Source organism: Girardinichthys multiradiatus, chromosome 11, assembly GCF_021462225.1.
Source record: "Girardinichthys multiradiatus isolate DD_20200921_A chromosome 11, DD_fGirMul_XY1, whole genome shotgun sequence".
Lineage (NCBI taxonomy): Eukaryota > Metazoa > Chordata > Actinopteri > Cyprinodontiformes > Goodeidae > Girardinichthys > Girardinichthys multiradiatus.
In genome coordinates, this window is record NC_061804.1 from 38,913,778 (window position 1) to 38,931,949 (window position 18,172).

General features: G+C 40.3%; 1 protein-coding gene across 14 annotated transcripts in view; it reads left to right on the forward strand.

The window, feature by feature from the left end:
• Window positions 1–18,172, forward strand: part of auts2a (activator of transcription and developmental regulator AUTS2 a) — a 440,983-nt gene that overhangs the window by 356,822 nt on the left and 65,989 nt on the right. The window contains exon 1 of one of the 14 annotated variants that reach the window (XM_047378601.1): window positions 7,304–7,540. The exons of the other annotated variants lie outside the window; for them this stretch is intronic. Coding sequence (XP_047234557.1) covers window positions 7,529–7,540 — 12 coding nt within the window. The 5' untranslated portion in view covers window positions 7,304–7,528. Of the gene's footprint in view, window positions 1–7,303; window positions 7,541–18,172 lie in introns of those variants that run through there. 14 annotated transcript variants of the gene reach the window in all.

The following is an 18,172-nucleotide window of genomic DNA, read 5'->3' on the forward strand; positions in this document are numbered from 1 at the left end:
TATTTACCACATATGTGCTCCAGGCCCATTTACATGTCTTCACAAAGCAAAAAAGCTTTTTTTTATTCTGCGCTGCTTTGAATTCATTTGGTGGTTTTCACTTGTGCCTATGATCCCTTTGTACACTCTGAAATGGCCACAGGGACTGAAGGAGCTGGATGCTTTGCTTTCACTCTTTTTACCATGCAGCCATGAAGGTCATATTACTGCACAGTGATGATTACATTTGAATGAAAAGCGACGTCTTCTGGGAGAGAGGAGGGAAAAAGAGCCACAGGCAGGCTTGATCTGTTTCTCTGATCTAAAACCCTATACTGTGTGACCTTCCCCTCTGTCTGCCTGGATCTTTGCTTTGCTCTTCTCTATTTTAAACAAATAGCTCTGTTATTTTACACAGGGATTGCCTGGATTACCTTTTAATAAGAGCTTAGCCACTCTTCAGCACAACATCCCCGTCCCAGTGCACGGTTAGCCAACAGCAGCCCCGCCCAGAATAATCCACAGCAAACGAAAGGCCCACGTTCCTTTGAGAGCTTAGTAACTACCTCTTTTTGTTTTTCTGTCACAGTTCCAGCCTAGAAGCTTTGAATTGGGACTGTTTGAATGCCAAGAATTTATCTTAAAAAAGGGAAGGTGAGGGGTAGAGATGGTAAGAGAAATGTGAAAGCCCAAACAGATGAGCTGTCTCCTGTTGGACTTAACTCCGTCTTCCCCATCTGTTCACCTCAGTTTTAATTAAATCTACAGAGATGAGGATTTTTCTCTCTCGTGCCACCTATCTCTGGCTTCTTGTCGGTCTTGTCTTCCTTCCTCTCTCCCATGCCGTACTTGAGTGAAGGTGGAGTGACGCCAACGTCCACTCCATCTTCCAACCTTGCTGCCAGCTGCTGATGAGACCAAGCCAAGGTGGTATGACAATGTTGCCAGCCATTATGAGCTGATAATGAGGAGCATTTGAGTGAAGGCCCTGGCTTAGGCTTCCCGCCATCAGCGACGGCAGCCTTCATCCCTTCTACACAGGGACATACAGATATTAATGAACAAGTATTCACACTTATTGAACCGTTTTGCACATTTTGTTACAACCACAAACTTTACATCTTTCATTGGGATGTGATGAACAACACACAGTGGAGCTTAGTTAAGAACTGGAAGGAAAAGGACAAAGGTTTTTTTTACATTTTGTTATAAATAAGAATCTGTAAAGTGCGGTGTGCATTTGTTTTCAGCATTCCCAAGTCTATACATTGTCTCTATAAGCTTTGGACATCTAGAAACTGGCATTTTTGCCCATTCAGTAAAATAACTCATATTCAGTCAGATTTGATCTCTGTAAATATTAATTTTAACTTTTAACTGGACCCATCTAATCATCACCTTCCAACTATCCTGCAGAAAGGTGAACCTCAATGCCATTCCCAAACATTTTCCAGCATTTAAGAGGTTTTTCCCCCAGTATTTGCAGATGAGCCCAAAATTATGTCAGGTTTAGATTTAAATGATTTTCTTTCAACCAAGAAGTGTTTTTTTCTGGTAGGAAATGACATATCGGTCATTAAAAAAAAACAAATAAAACAAATAAAAATCTGTTTTTTGTTTACATTTTAACAAAACTGGCAGCAGCCCACCCCGGGACCCTGCCAAGACAAGTAAGTGGGTGTAAATAATGATGGAAGTAAAAGTATTTGAGGCTAAAACATCTCCTTGCCATTCACCTAATCTTTACCTCCCTACACAGATTCTCTATCAGATTCAAGTCAGGACTCTAACACATCAATATGACTTTCAGCCAGAAGACACATCTTGGTAAATGTGAAAGATAACTTTAAACCTAAATCTGCCAGGGATATGAATAATTCTGGCCTTAACTATTGCCATATCCATGTTTCTATCATTTCTGACCAGCTTCTATGCCCCTGCTGGGAAACAAAAAGCATGCCCACAGAATGATACTGCCACCACCATTTTTCAGTGTGTACTGTTACTTTTCCATCATATGTAGCCTTTTTAAAGTATGCCAAAACCTCCATACTATGGCCCTTACATGGCTTGTGGCAAACTGCAAATTGAACTTGATAATTTGGGGGTTTTCAGAGGGATGGATTGAGCAGAGCTTCATGAGGTGTTCAAAGCGTAGGATGTTGTTTTCTAACCTAACCATGCTTTAGACTTCTCCACAACTTTCTCCCTGACCTGTGTGCTGTGTTTCTTGATCTTCATACTTTTTTTTTTTTTTTTTTCTAATGTTCTCTAACAAACCACTAATGGCAGAAACAGAACAGATGGATTTGTACTGAGAATAAACTACACCAAGGTGGACTCTACCTCCCAGTTAGGCGACTTCTGAAGGCAGCAGTTGATTCCAATAAGTTTTATTTAGAGTATGCAAATAAAGGGGGGCTGAATATAAATGAGTGTCAGGCTTTTTAGATTCATATATGTAAAAAATGTTGGCCTATGACTTAAAATCCCAAAATAACATACATTAAGGTTTGTGGTTGTAAAATGACATAACGTAAAAAAGAGCCTTAAGAAACATGAACAAATCAGAGAAAAATGTACTCATAATTTAAAGTGATATGATCTAAGATGGGAAATATTGACACAAATTGCAGTATAACACACGACAACCACATTTATTGGGCTAACTTCATACATATAGTCTCTGTACAACACATTATCAATTTTCCCCATTGTTGTCATCATCCTTTCTAACCTGTGCTCCTCCTGAACCCAGTAACTGTTCCTGAACTCGCCCACTGAAATGAGTTGATGCAGACTAAAATCAGCTCAACACTAAGTGTGGCGTTACATTTCAGTGTCTTTCAAGATGCTTTCACACCCACACTTTTTTTGCCCGCTACCATCAAATAGCATTACCTTCATTTGATAATGGACCTAACACCCACCCACTCACAAGTGCAAAAAACCACCTCATGTATCTCAGTGCTCTTCAGTGCCTCATCCTCCATTTAGTATCATTTTCCCTTCCTGTGCATGGTCTTAGCTTTTAAAGTAGACATCTCATCCTCCCTGGCTCTGAAATGCAGTCATCTGCCTTTTTTTCCTGTTGTCTCACCAGCCTACACCAAACAGCTCTTTCACCATGGAGAGGCTGACGCTCACTTAGCACTGGAGCTGCTATCACTTCATTTGCATGGTAGGAACGTGTGCCGGCACTTTAAGCGGTGTAAACGCTTTAACAGCTTGCCGTTAGCAGTGCAGATACCAGAAGGGCTGGCAGTTTTAGCAGCACCCCGGGTTATGAACAATAGCGTCACACCTCTCGAGCTGAGGCCACACTTTTTACTCAGGCTGAGAAAGAAAACACAGTTACATTATGAGGTGTGTAAAGACCAAAATCTTTTTTGTTTTAGTTTCTATTCAGACTGTGTTTTGAAGTGCCTTGTTTCACAGTTAGTGTAAACAGAAATTTACAGGGTTTAAAAAAAGGATCACAAAAAAATGTTGAAAAAAAAGTATTTAATTAAAAGTAGGCAAAGAATTATGATCATGAGACATTTGTATTCAACTACAGGTTTGTGTCTTTACCTTTTAGCATTCTTTCTGCTCTGACTTCATTTATTAAGGGAAATAAAAGCAATTCCAGCCAACCTGGCCCTACAGAAGGTTGGATTTTCTACAGGAACTGAATGAAGGATTTATTTGAATCATATTGTTGGAGCCCTTCGAAGAATTGTTGCAGCCCTATATTGCACACTTCAGTGAAAAGACCCTTAGACTGCCATCCATCCATCCATTTTCTGCACCTGTCACGATGGGACCAAGATATTAGAAGGCTAGAATATTTTTTATCAAGTCTGTCTTGCAAAGCACTATTCATCTGCTGTCACTCTATGACTTCATCTGTTAAAGCATTTCTAAGGAGTGTGTGGCTGTATTCTGGATGCTTGATAGAAAAGGAAACAGTGACAAGATACAAATCATTTATAAACACTGTAATAATGTTGTGACTGGCTAACTGTTAGCCGCTAACAAGGCTAAAGTTGGCATTAGCTTTAGAGCTCCCTGTCTGCACTAAACTGAAGGTCTTTTTCACAGTTTTTTAAAAATACACAGATTGATCAAACATGGAATGGATAATTCAACAATGAACAAAGATTCTCTAAAGGAGGATGGTGCCTTGATTGCTTTTGTGAAAACACAAAAAAAGGAATTCTTCCAATGTGTGTTTTTTTATGTTTTGGCATTAGAACCATCATAGATCAAAACTGGCATACACACCACAACACATCTGGGTACTTGGCCCTTACACAACATCCACGCCCCCTTTTGGGGGATTGCAGGCACTACAGTTAGAATGGTAATCAGTGAACGTTTTCGGGTGTTCAGCTCAATAAAGGCATAAAATAAGCACATTTGTTTTGAGTTTTAGACACTTGGAAATTATGGAAGACAAGTCAGCAACAATATTGAAAACATCTCAGTTGGGTAATTTTCAGCAATATACAGACCAACATTGAACTAGCAGTGCAGCGTACTGCACTATATAAACAACCCCAGGAAGAGGATGAAGCTATTAGGAGATATAAAAAAAACACTTAACTCAAATTAAGGAAATTTCTTATTGCTTTAACTATTTATTAATGGAAGTATTTTTTTAAATGCATATTGCATTTATGTCATGCTTAATCTATGACACAATGAAAATTTGTTTTGTAATTAAAGAACTGGACTCATTATAAAAAAATATATAAGGTTTTATTAGATCACCAAAAAATGTTATGATGTTGTTATACATGTCCAGATGTCAAACCTTGTGCTTGTTTATCCACCTCAGCAGAGACAGCTGGAACTGTCACTATACTTTGAAGTTTCTCCATATAAATTGTCCCTCAGCAACTAGATCATCTATTGCTTTGCCTTGTCTGCCATAATGCACAAGCACTTAAAACTTACAAACACGTCTCTTTGCTGACTTTGAGGTTTATTTGCATCAATCAACCCAGCATTACATTGTCTCCCATTCCAATGCTACCCTGTAATTTCCCCAAAAGCTGTTTGTGGAAAAAGGAAGTGATGTGATCTATAAATAAACCAGTCAAACCTGGACTGGATTAATCTAAAGTCAGTAAAGAAGAATGAAAACACAGTTTGTTGTTAAAATCCTCGCTCTCTTTGTGAAAACCAAAAAAATCTTGGATTTGTAGTTTTTCTAAAAATATTGTGCAATATTGTGTAACACCTTGTCCCTTGTCTTCTTGTTTTAAACTCTTAGTTTGAACAAATACAATGAAGGAATTCATACAACAGCATTCAGCAATATAGTGGAGCAGGGAATTAAAGTGGACTGACATATCTGTGCTATAACTGCACACCTACTACTGTTTGATCCACCTGGAGGACATGATCTTCTGTGTTTATACTGAGGATGCTCTAACACTGAGCTTTTTGGATGCGCTGCTTTGGATGAAAAAGGGAAGTGTAGGGCAGCATTGTTTTATACCAGGGGAGATGTTGATGGTTTATCTGTCAAAACTTTCTACTTTCCTTCCTTTGTGGCTTTAGAGACATACAATCTAAAGATATCATTAGCATCCCTCTTGAATTTCACAACATTCATGTTGTTGTAAATAATTTGTAAATTCCATATGAATCTTTGTGGAGGGTAATTTACAGTCATATTCAATAAATTAGAAGATCCAGTGAGGCTTAAGTAAAAGTACCTTTAAAGCAGGTACTGAACGTAAATTTTCATTAAGCCCACATTTCTGTATTAAAAATGTTTTTTATTGTTTTTTTTATTGGGTTTCATTAGCTGTAAAATCAATATAATTAACAGAAATAAAGGCTCGAAAACAATCTGTGAAAAATCTACATAATGTATTTCACTTAGTCCTTTGAGTTACTGAAATAAATGAACTCATTGATGAATTTAATATGACTGTATATCTCAAAAGAGGGATGAGCTTACAGTCTGAGCACTGTTCCTGGTTTATTGTGTGGGAGAAAGTAAGAATAATGGAAAATGTATCTGTGAATTTTTACACGTTGCTTCAAAGTACACCAAAGTACACCAAATGGATATTTTTGTCTGAAATGTATTCCCTATAACTCTGCTTTGACTGACCTTCAATTTTAGACATAAACTAATCAATCAGCCTGAGATTGGAATAGGCCAAATTTTCCCTGATTGGTTCTAATCAGGGGGCTGCACGGTGGCGCAGTTGGTAGCACTGGTGCCTTGCAGCAAGAAGTTCCTGGGTTCGACTTCCAGACCAGGGTTTTCCCCATGCATGCATGGGTTCTCTCTGGGTTCTCCGGCTTCCTCCTACAGTCCAAAAACATGAATGTTGCCCTTAGGTGTTAACGTGACACATGCTTCAATGCATAAATGGAGATAATCTTGTAATTCATTCAATTTCTCTTGGATTCAAAAGTACTGCCGCTATCAAAGAATCTGCTGCACATTTTCTTTCTCTTTTGTGTTACAGGCGTTAGAAATAAAATAAACTTATACCGGTCCAAATTGGAATCAACTGGTCAGACCTCAAAGAAAATTTCAGTGCATCTCCACTAAAATCATTTTTGCTTTCATGTCATTTCTGTTGCCCATCCCCCACCTCCCTCTGCGGTTTTATCCAAACTTCATAATTGACAACAACAACAGCGTGAAGTCCAAACCAAGGCCGTTTTCCAGCTTTAAATCTTCTTCCTGTTTAAATAAGCTTAGATCTAAAGCAAACATGCTGTGTTGAAGCAGCTTCAGTTCCTTTCACGCACATCAGGAATCATTGAATCTTTAGTCGACTGTCTAGTCTAGTCATCAGTAAAGGCCTTGACTGGTATGGGAGTGCAGCTGCGTGTGTGTGTGTGTGTTTGTGTGTGTGTGTGTGTGTGTGTGTGTGTGTGTGTGTTTTCCTCTTTGTAAATGTGTACCAAATAGATTTAGAGAAGGATTTCACTTCTAGGCGAGGCTGAGCCCATGGCACAGCCAGAACAGGTTGAGTTTCAAAGGGGCTTATCAGAGGAATTAGGCAAGTCTTTGGAGTTTGAACAGGGCCTAATTCCCACTGACCTTTCCCTGGCTCGAGTTTGACTTTTTGTGGTGATCAGCAAGTGCTCTAACAAGCTTTTCCGTCTGTGTGGCTGGGGATTACTGTGGAACTGCGGTGCCCTCCCCTGCACTCACAAGAAGCCATCTGTGGTAAAGGGAGATTAGGTGAGGGAGTGAGAACAGAGCAGAGAGAGAGAGCAAACAGAAGTAGGCAATAGCCTGAAGGGGCATTGTCATGCCTGTCTGTGTACTGGGGAGGATTCTGTGCTTGTCAGGATCTTTTTTTGTCACAAATTGGTATGTTTTGTTCTGCTGTTTTAACCTGCCAAGAATGGGAAAGCCTCTCGGTCAGTAATATTGCAGTGATCATGGATATTTAAGGTTTTTTTCCCCTTTTTTATTAAATGGAAGTATCTTATTTAGTTTTCATCTGGAATATTTCAATTTTATTAAACTACTCATCTCTTCAACACTGAGGCAAGAATTATCATTGAATAACAAAGGCTCTTGATGGTGTCTGAGGTAAGGCTACACTTTCTTTCATCACTGTTTTCAGTTATTTTTCACAGAAGCTGCTGAAAGTAGATTCAGGTGGAAGAACGTCTTCCCGTTGGCTCTGTGACTCTGCTGTTGACCTACTGTTGTTTTTAATGGTGCCTTCAGCCACACATTACTAGGTGACTTTTTTAAACCAGAAGATTACTCGATTCAAAAAAGAAGCGTGTTGTTTATTCGGGTTTAATATTCCTTTTTTGTGTTCCAACACAACAAAATGCAAATGAGATGTCATCTGATTGCATTAATTATATTTCAGAAGATGATCTCTGTTCAGCAACCCCTGCTGTGTTGACAATTGAAATGATTGCATTTAATCAGTGCACTTTTGAATTAATTATGGAAACAGAGAATGTCACATCACTTATAATTAAACAGCAGATAGCTTGTTGACTAAATGGAAAACAATAGCCATGCCTATTTTGCTCATTGTATGGGGATTCAGAGTACTTAAAATATTAGCACTTCTCCTGAAGTCTTGTTTAACAGGGATTGTAATGAAAGTTAATTGTCAGTCAGCTGTTTTTGCCATCAGCTGCTGTTACTACTGCTGTTACCTATAAAAAAAAGAAACACTATACTTAATTTATCCTTGTTGTGTGTCTCTGTTACTTTTTTGCCCTGACTGGACAGGAACAGTAACACTGTACTGTTGTCTGTAAAATTAGATCCAATCGGATGCATATGATCAGGGTCCACATCCAGGCGTTTTTAAATGTCAAGTTTTAAGGACCTTTTTTAGTCTACTACTCAGTGACATGTGGTGCGCCAATTTCATCAAGAATCACATGGTTGTCTAGCATGTACAGCTAGCTAAACTGTCATTAGCTGTGTACATTATTTTGTTAATATAATGAATGCGGGTTTCCCCAACATTTCATTCTTTACAGTGATGTTCACATTGAAAGAGAGACTGTGTTGGCTGCTGCATAAGAGAGCAGATTAAACCCTAGCCATCAAATTTTATGATGTTGAAAGCAATATCCTAGGCTTATGAGACAGGAGAATACCTTTTGACGTCTTATCTAAAGATAAGCTTAAATGTTGAAATTTGTTCCCAAAAAAAAACACCCTTGAAAACACCAATGTAAACACAAGTTGTGTTTTAAGATTTGCTGATCTTGTTCTTATTTGTAGATACATGTCTTTGGCTCAGTAATGGTAGTCTTTATGAATGTCAGTACACAGAAAAAGGGATGCTGGAACATGGTGTTCTGTCCCTTTAAGAATGGCACAAGAGTAGAAAGAGAAGAGCCTGATCGACATCATCATGCAGAAGTCACACTGGTAGTCTCTCCTCCCTCTCTACTGCATTATCATAAAAAGTGATTTAGGCCTGATTGATGCAAATGGCCCTCTGTTCTTTTTCTATCATTAACGGGTCCTTCGCCGTGGCCACAGGCGGTGATTAAAGCTGTCATTTCCAGCTACTCATTAAAGGAGAGCGCTGGGCCGTGGGAGGGATTCAAGGAGGGGGTGGAAGGGTGCCAAACGGATAAAGAAGGAGGAGGAATAGGGCCTTTTCATTCCTGGAGAATTGCTATTTAACCGAACAACCGATAAAAAAAAAAAGTCACATCTGTTTATCTGTCTGGAATGTACAGATGGCAAAATATCTCCATTATAGCATTCTTTATGATTCCCTGAGTGCTGTTTAATTCAGCTTGACAGTGAAGCTGCTTATTTCAAGGTAACAAAAAGAAATCAAACCTACAGTAGGGTTCAAATGGAGGCTACTCATATTCAGATTTAGTGGTGAACTAGAAAAAGTTGTGATGCACAGAGAAAATCAGTTTTGCATTGTTTCATCTTTTAATTTTGCCGCAGGCTGGATATCATGAACAATACTCTTAAAGAAAGTGAAACTGTTGATAAAGAATCCCTGATGCTGAAGTGTGTCTGCAGTCACCCCATGGTTTCTGGCAAAGACATTACTGTGTGACTCACACTTACACTTGAACATGATTGTGAGTGTGTTTGTGTGCTGATAGGTCCCTGTTCTACTCTAATGGGAGTGTTCTTGCCTGTGAGGTAGTGAGATGTGAATCTCCAGCTGAGCTGTCCTCTGCAGGGGTCTACACTACTACCATGTCCTGAAGACCTGCACTAATGTCCATAGGTGCCCTTGCTGCTACTGTGCCCAGCAGGCACATCTCTCCATGGATACACTCCACCCCAAACCTCCACATACACCCCTACATCACCTTAATCTTACACTACAACTCAGATAGCATGCTGGGGTTCTGGCCAGGGCTGCACATGGCTTATAGCAATAGGACTGGGGATTTGGGGGATTGGAGACCACAATAGGTTGGAGAGGATATTCTTTTTAAGTGGCTCAGCTCTGAGGTACTAAGCTTCAATCAGAGGTGTCCATCGGGGATCAAAATTCTCTAGCACACGCTTCCTGACTTTAAGATGTGATATTTGTCATGCCAGGCTACAGGAAAATGCTATAGAGTCTTATACTCTTTTGTTTAGCAGATTTTAAAGTCCCCTACTGCTGCCACAAAACATCATGGTAATGTTTATACTGTAACGCTTTGACCTGGGCACATGTCACAACTGGTTCGAACTAGGGATACCATCATCAGCACTTTCACGACGATTTCAAATCGGCAGGTTTGTAAAGCTTTTTCTAGCCAAATATAATTTGTCTTCATCAGCTTTAAAACAGGAAGATATAAGAACAGTATTCAACAGACATTCTGTTATTAAAAAAAGGATTTAACAATTTTAAAATAGGACAAAATGAGTATGGAAGGTACATTTTATAATGACTTTGGTCTTATATTAATGATTAACGCCATTTATATTAACATTTTCCATAGTGAATGTTTACCTTATATTAACTAACGCTAACCCAAATCCAGCATGTTTTAAAATAAAAGGATGTTTAAAACCAAATACCTTTGCTGTAATACATTATCCTGTTTTGTGCTTTAAGTCTTGCTCTCTTTCACAGCCAGGATTTCTGAACATGTCATAGAAATGATCATTTCCTTATAAACACTTCACTGGTACAGAAAACAGTTAGGTTTGTGTCCCACAGGGACACTCTCCAGCGATGTTGTGTCTAGCTATTTTGGCCTTTTATCTTACAACCAACAACAGGGGGGTGTATTGTATAATTTAATAGCCTTCTTTTTTCTGTTATTTTTGACTCTCCTCTAGAAGGTCTAATAATTACTTGCTGAATACGAACATATTTTACGTAATGTATTTTTCTAGTACACGTCTTATTGTGGTGTGGACAGTGAATTTTTGTAACGGTGGCATTGCACTCTGCTGCAAATTGTAAGATTAGCATTTCCACATTGCCTGTCATCAGTTTTCACAAGTTTGTTAAATCCTTGTAATTGAAAATAGTATGGTTCCATTCTACCCTCGGTAGCCCTCAGAAAAATTTATCTATTTTTAAAGACCCAAAAGCTAATACAGAGCTTAGTTTAAAATGAAAACCCCATCTCAGTCCTTTGAAATAATACAATCTCCTACCTGCATTTAATGGCCATTAAAGCAAACATTTACTTTTATAGAGAGTGATGCCATAATTGCCTGTTCAAGAGCGATGTGTAGGCAAACATGTATTTATGAAAAAAAGCCCATCAGTATTGTCTATTGGGGGCCTAACGGTGCAATTAATTTTGTTCTTTCTTTTCAGAAGACTTAAGATAAATTGATGCTCTTTTTTTCTCTTCCCGTTTGCACACTAAAGTGGTTCTAATGAAGAAGATAAAGTGGTTCCTCAGCTCCCAGCAGTCAGCTCAGATGAGATTATTCTTGTGCAGCTGGATGGAGCCAGCAGTCTACCTTCTCCTTGGCTCGATGTTGACAAGCCTGCAGCTCCCTCCCAGGGACACTGTAATGAGGAGGATCTTTTTCCCAGAAGGCCTAGAACTGGCTTTACCATTGGTAAACGAGGAAATGAAGGCTAGAGATAAGCACCCATTGTCCATCTGCAGCTTCAACACCACCTAATCATGGTTTATGTCACATGTCCCAACTGCTGCTCCAGCCTCCTCTACAGTTGGCCTAAGCCCTCGAGGTGCCCAGACGGCTGACAGTGGCATTATTGCTGTAGAATATGCCTTCAGGGCTCACCTCCCCTGGGACGCTGTGCCTGCAGACTGCGATGCCATTGGAGAGGAGGGGCTGACAGGGTCTTTATGACTAGACACTCTCCCTAAGGAGCACTAGGGAATAAATTAGCATGGCCACAACCCTGCTGGCATAATGTGATTGGACATGAGGGAGGCAGCCCCACCCCATCATTCTTCCCAGAGGACGAGTATACTCAGTGCTCCACCTTATCTTTGTTGAGCATTAAAATACATGATTGCACCTCCAGGGCACACACAAAGTATGTCCTTTGTGTGCATTAATCTCAGCATCCACTGGGTAATAACAGATCATAAACTCTGCAGATGAACCACTGAGATCTGAAACTAGATATTGTTTGTGAGTTAATAAACTTTCTCACTGATGCCGTAAAAGTTGCGTTTATTGTCTCTATAGCCGTTTTCCTCTTGTTTGTTTGGGAGCTGAATGTGATCATATGGAGAGAGGGAGGAGCAAAGCATGAGAGTGGCTTAGTGGGAGATGCGTAGCCCTCAGGAGGTGCAGCTTCTTAACCTCAGCCTGCATGGTCTGATAAAAATGTTTCTTTATTGTCGGCTGGAGAGCAATGCAGACTTGCTAAGGCTCTTAAAACAAACTTTGCTGCTTAGCCCTTATGGGGGGATTTCATCACCCTGTTAGGCATTAGGGGCTGAAACAAAGTCTCTTGTGGCTATGAAAGCTCTGAATAGTGCTCAACCATCAAACAATCCAATAAACTCACATCTTTGTTTTTGTGCTCTTACATCGTAAAGTAGCTACCCAAAGGTACGTCCTTTTTAATCAATACAAATCCCTTCCAGGATGATACTGTCTGTGACCTCCACCCAATATTACAGAAACCGTTTCACAGGAATTTGCCACAGTCTGCTCCAGCTGGTTCTAATGGAAGTCAAGCTCCCATCTGCCAGTGATTACTGCCATGGACCGTGCCCGGAGCTTTGCCGACAGTCGCTTTTTGATTAGCAATTATCCTGAAAAAAAGCAGGGGGAAACTCAGACGCTCAGGAGAACACGGTTCCAACCTGTTTTTCTACTGAGTAAAATTCTGTCAGGGCAGGCAGAGGTTGCTGCGGTTCACCAGGGTCCTCAGCACCAGTTGGCTTTGATTCTCCCAGATGTACAGATCTGGCTCTGCGTTGGCCCATATGGTTCCACTTACTCTCTGGGGGAGGAAAATAAATGGTTTGTTTTTCTATTGTGGCCTCTCTCATTATGCACTTATAAAACCAGCTTTTGAAGATTAGAAACTTGTGCCTGTGTTGAGCCAGATATAAGCTGGCATGTTAGCTTGGAATGTGTGGCTTTTCATTTCAGCCTCCTTTTCCTGAATTCAGTTCTGTACAAACAGGAACACAGATCAGCAGCATTGGAGGACATTGTGTATTTACTTTGGCTAGGCTTTTATATTGCCTTACAAAAGTACCTTTTAACATTTTGTCATATTACTGCTAAAAATTTGTTGACCATAATTTTGAAGTGGACAGAATATGTTTTACATTTTTTTTTTACAAATAAAACTATGTATAGTGTGGCATGTAGTTGTATTCAGCCCCCTTGGATCACTACACCTACAGCTCTAAGTGTTGTGGGGCATGTCTCTACCAGCATTGTTCATCCAGCGACAGAATTCTTTGCAAAATTATTCAAGCTCAGTCAGATTAAAAGGAGAACATCTGTGAACATCAATTTTCAGATCTTGCAACAGATTCTTATTTAGATTTAAATCTAGGCTTTGACCAGGCCATTCTAATGCATGAGCATCCTGTGATCTATTCTATTGGAGCTCTGGCTGTATATTTTAGAGTATGAGGTACTGGAAGGTGAACCTCAACCCCAGTCGTGAGTGAGGTGTAGTCTTTAGCAGGTTTTCTTCTCAGACCCGCTTCCCTGGCCCTGATGAAAAACAACATCCCCACTGCATGATCCTGCCACCAACATACTTCACCATGGGCATGGTGTCTTTTGCGTGTTGTGTAATGTTAGTTTCTTTCACACAGCGTTATAGTACATTTTCATTTGTAAAAATATTAAAAACTATCTTTTCCTTTGGCTTCATGTGTACACAGTACGTTGTGTCGGTCTAACTTATGAAATCCCCATATAATACATTGACGTTTGTGGCTATAACGTAATAAAATGTGAAAATAAAAACTGATTGAATTTTTTGTTTTACTGGATTAGCATTAAACCACCTGAATTACACCAGACCTATTTTTTGTCAGTTGGCCCTATGACCTCTCCTGGTCTTATCGCCCACTCACTCAGTTAAGGAATTTCACCTCTGTTTTCCTTCTAGACTAATGCTTTCAAGATTTCATCACTGACAACAGTTTTGTTTTACTCCCAAGTTTTCCTGCCCGTGTCCAATAACTGGATCCCAGCTCCTTCTACTCTCTGAGAAGAGTTAGTCCTGTTGGATAGCAGGTGCTCGCAGCCTGACCTGCCCTGACCTTTCACGGGTTAGTTATCTGTCAGTGGGTGTCAGGCCCAGACGTGACACTCGGGTCAGCCTTCTAACCGAGAGGTCTCCCACTATGCATGAATGAAAAGAAGAAGTGACTCGCTAACGATGAGGTTTCTTCTTCACGTTGCTGACCTTGAACTTTGTTTTTAGGTTTTTTAACAATGACAACACATCTGGCTGCTTCTCTTTGGTTTTGTCACAGTTGTCCTTCACTTGTGAAAGAAATTGCCTGGGAGAAAAACAAGCCAGTGTTGCTCTTCGCACATTTTATCTGACAACAAAACAGGGCTCTATGGAATGTGGTTGTTTCCTAGAGTACTGCTGGAGGCAATGTAGTGCAAATCAATAAAGCTTTACATCGACACAAACATGGGAATCAAGACAATGTGTTGTAGATTTGAAGCAAAAAAGGCAAACTTTTATAGCTTCCGTTTTGCAAACTTGACAAGTCTGCTCAAGTCTGCACTTTGTCAGAAGCACGGCGGTAGATTGATGCATCCTTATTGTCATTAAACGTTCTTTAATTGGCTTGGAAGGGAATAATCTTTCTATCTTTCTGAGCTCCGGCGTTGGCAGACAGGAAACATAGCGGTGCTGCTTATCTGTCAAAACATCAGCAGGATCTCAGAAATGAAAGCAACACATGCCAGCAAGTTGTTCGAGACAATGTACAAATACTCCGCATCACACCTCAGTGAAAAGGCTTGTCAGAAAACTGTTTGAAGAAAATTAGAGTTTAGATAAACACAACTGTCATATGCAGCATTCGTTAGAAAACTTTCTTCCTTTCTTGTGTTGTTTCAAGGACCCTGAGCTCTGGATTTAGGCACACTTCCATTCATCACTTGGCCTATCTGCCATTTTTGGTGAAACGCTGACAGTATCTTCAAATATTAAAGCCTTGGAGTGTTGTCGTTGTCAAATTGAAATGTTGTACGCAGAATTGCTGCCCACCTGCGTGGCTCCAAAAGCGCTCCAGGGTCTTGCCTTGATGTGTGACAGAAGAGAGGTGCCTCTGAACCAAACAAAACAATCAGCGTGTCGTCCTCTGATTAGCAGACAGCAGCGTGATCTTCCATGTCCTTCATAGAGTTTACGCAGCCACACAGGCCTCAGTGAAATAACAATGAACGACTTGCCAGCTTGTCAATCTATTTGCGCCATTTCCTGCCTCCATTTCTCTTTGCCTTGGTGTATCTTGGAGCTTAATAGAGTGTAGAGGTCCCATTTGAAAATATTAATTTACCCATCAAAATCTGTAACCATGCCAGCCCCAGGTTTTTAACATCAGACATCTGAAGTCAGTGGTTTGACTGAAGCACATTAGAGCTGAATGAAAAGCTATTGCCTTTGTGTACATACATCCATGTGCGTGTTGGTCCCCCTCAGCCAACCCTCCGACTCCTTTCATTCCCAGCCAGAGCGTCAGTCCAAGCAGCGGTGACATGTGAAGGCTTTCTCTGTTTATCTTCTCCAGGGCCACGCTCTTCGTGTCTCTTTGTGTTGCTGTCACTCGTGCAGAAAGCACCAGAGGAGGAAGAGAAATCCACTACGGAAACAGTAAAGACGTGTTTGTTTCCTGAGACAGTCCTGGCACTCTAGGCGACAGCATCTGTACATTCATGAAACATGACAGCTGTTTAAAAGGGAAAGGAAGAATAAGAGATTCACCCATCATAAACAATACCAAACAACTGGAGCCTTTATAGTCTGTAGAAGTAATGCTATTTTTATTTTACACTTGTCTGGCATTAAACTTTACATGTATGGCTATTGACTGTGATGGAATACATTGACCTCGAACCTCTGATGTATATAAAGCACTGACATATTAGAAAGTAGTTAGTATACAGGTCCTTCTCAAAAAATTAGCATATTGTGATAAAGTTCATTATTTTCCATAATGTCATGATGAAAATTTAACATTCATATATTTTAGATTCATTGCACACTAACTGAAATATTTCAGGTCTTTTATTGTCTTAATACGGATGATTTTGGCATACAGCTCATGAAAACCCAAAATTCCTATCTCACAAAATTAGCATATCATTAAAAGGGTCTCTAAACGAGCTATGAACCTAATCATCTGAATCAACGACTTAACTCTAAACACCTGCAAAAGATTCCTGAGGCCTTTAAAACTCCCAGCCTGGTTCATCACTCAAAACCCCAATCATGGGTAAGACTGCCGACCTGACTGCTGTCCAGAAGGCCACTATTGACACCCTCAAGCAAGAGGGTAAGACACAGAAAGAAATGTCTGAACGAATAGGCTGTTCCCAGAGTGCTGTATCAAGGCACCTCAGTGGGAAGTCTGTGGGAAGGAAAAAGTGTGGCAGAAAACGCTGCACAACGAGAAGAGGTGACCCTGAGGAAGATTGTGGAGAAGGGCCGATTCCAGACCTTGGGGGACCTGCGGAAGCAGTGGACTGAGTCTGGAGTAGAAACATCCAGAGCCACCGTGCACAGGCGTGTGCAGGAAATGGGCTACAGGTGCCGCATTCCCCAGACCTGGGCTACAGAGAAGCAGCACTGGACTGTTGCTCAGTGGTCCAAAGTACTTTTTTCGGATGAAAGCAAATTCTGCATGTCATTCGGAAATCAAGGTGCCAGAGTCTGGAGGAAGACTGGGGAGAAGGAAATGCCAAAATGCCAGAAGTCCAGTGTCAAGTACCCACAGTCAGTGATGGTCTGGGGTGCCGTGTCAGCTGCTGGTGTTGGTCCACTGTGTTTTATCAAGGGCAGGGTCAATGCAGCTAGCTATCAGGAGATTTTGGAGCACTTCATGCTTCCATCTGTTGAAAAGCTTCATGGAGATGAAGATTTCATTTTTCAGCACGACCTGGCACCTGCTCACAGTGCCAAAACCACTGGTAAATGGTTTACTGACCATGGTATCACTGTGCTCAATTGGCCTGCCAACTCCCCTGACCTGAACCCCATAGAGAATCTGTGGGATATTGTGAAGAGAACGTTGAGAGACTCAAGACCCAACACTCTGGATGAGCTAAAGGCCGCTATCGAAGCATCCTGGGCCTCCATAAGACCTCAGCAGTGCCACAGGCTGATTGCCTCCATGCCACGCCGCATTGAAGCAGTCATTTCTGCAAAAGGATTCCCGACCAAGTATTGAGTGCATAACTGTACATGATTATTTGAAGGTTGACGTTTTTTGTATTAAAAGCACTTTTCTTATATTGGTCGGATGAAATATGCTAATTTTGTGAGATAGGAATTTTGGGTTTTCATGAGCTATATGCCACAATCATCCATATTAAGACAATGAAAGACCTGAAATATTTCAGTTAGTGTGCAATGAATCTAAAATATATGAATGTTAAATTTTCATCATTACATTATGGAAAATAATGAACTTTATCACAATATGCTAATTTTTTGAGAAGGACCTGTATGTGCAGTAGGTGGAAAGGCCTGATAAAGAAGGTGGAAAAGTATGGAAATTAGCCAGTGTCTTTACTCTTTAGAGATTACCGTTTCTGTACTGAATATATTAAATCAATGTCACGTGTGCTAAATTTAAGTAAAATAAGATACCTAAGCCTTTTTTTATTTATTTACGCTTTACTTTTTTAAGATTGATCAAAGTTTGTGAGAACTTCTAATTAGCAGTCTATGACTTCTTCTTTCCCTAGTATATACATGTGACATGTTTCAGACGCCCCGTTTTCTTCATCTAGGCTGGCTAAGTGCCCATATTTATCTTGCCACTAAACAGTGAGGAGGATATTCAGGGAGGGAGAGAGACATCTCAAAGTGTAGCATTTTAACAAGCATTCTCCATTACTGCCTATAGTGTTTGCTAAAGCAAGGAAGAAACCTTATCGGTCCTACCATTACAAATGTAAACATATGGAGTTTGCTAAACTTTAACTGGAACCGTGTGCTTTGGTCAGATGAAACTAAGATTGAACATTTTAGCAACAAACACACCAGGTGAGTCTGGCATCAAAGAATAATAAATATGTTAAAAAAAACACCTCATGCTTATT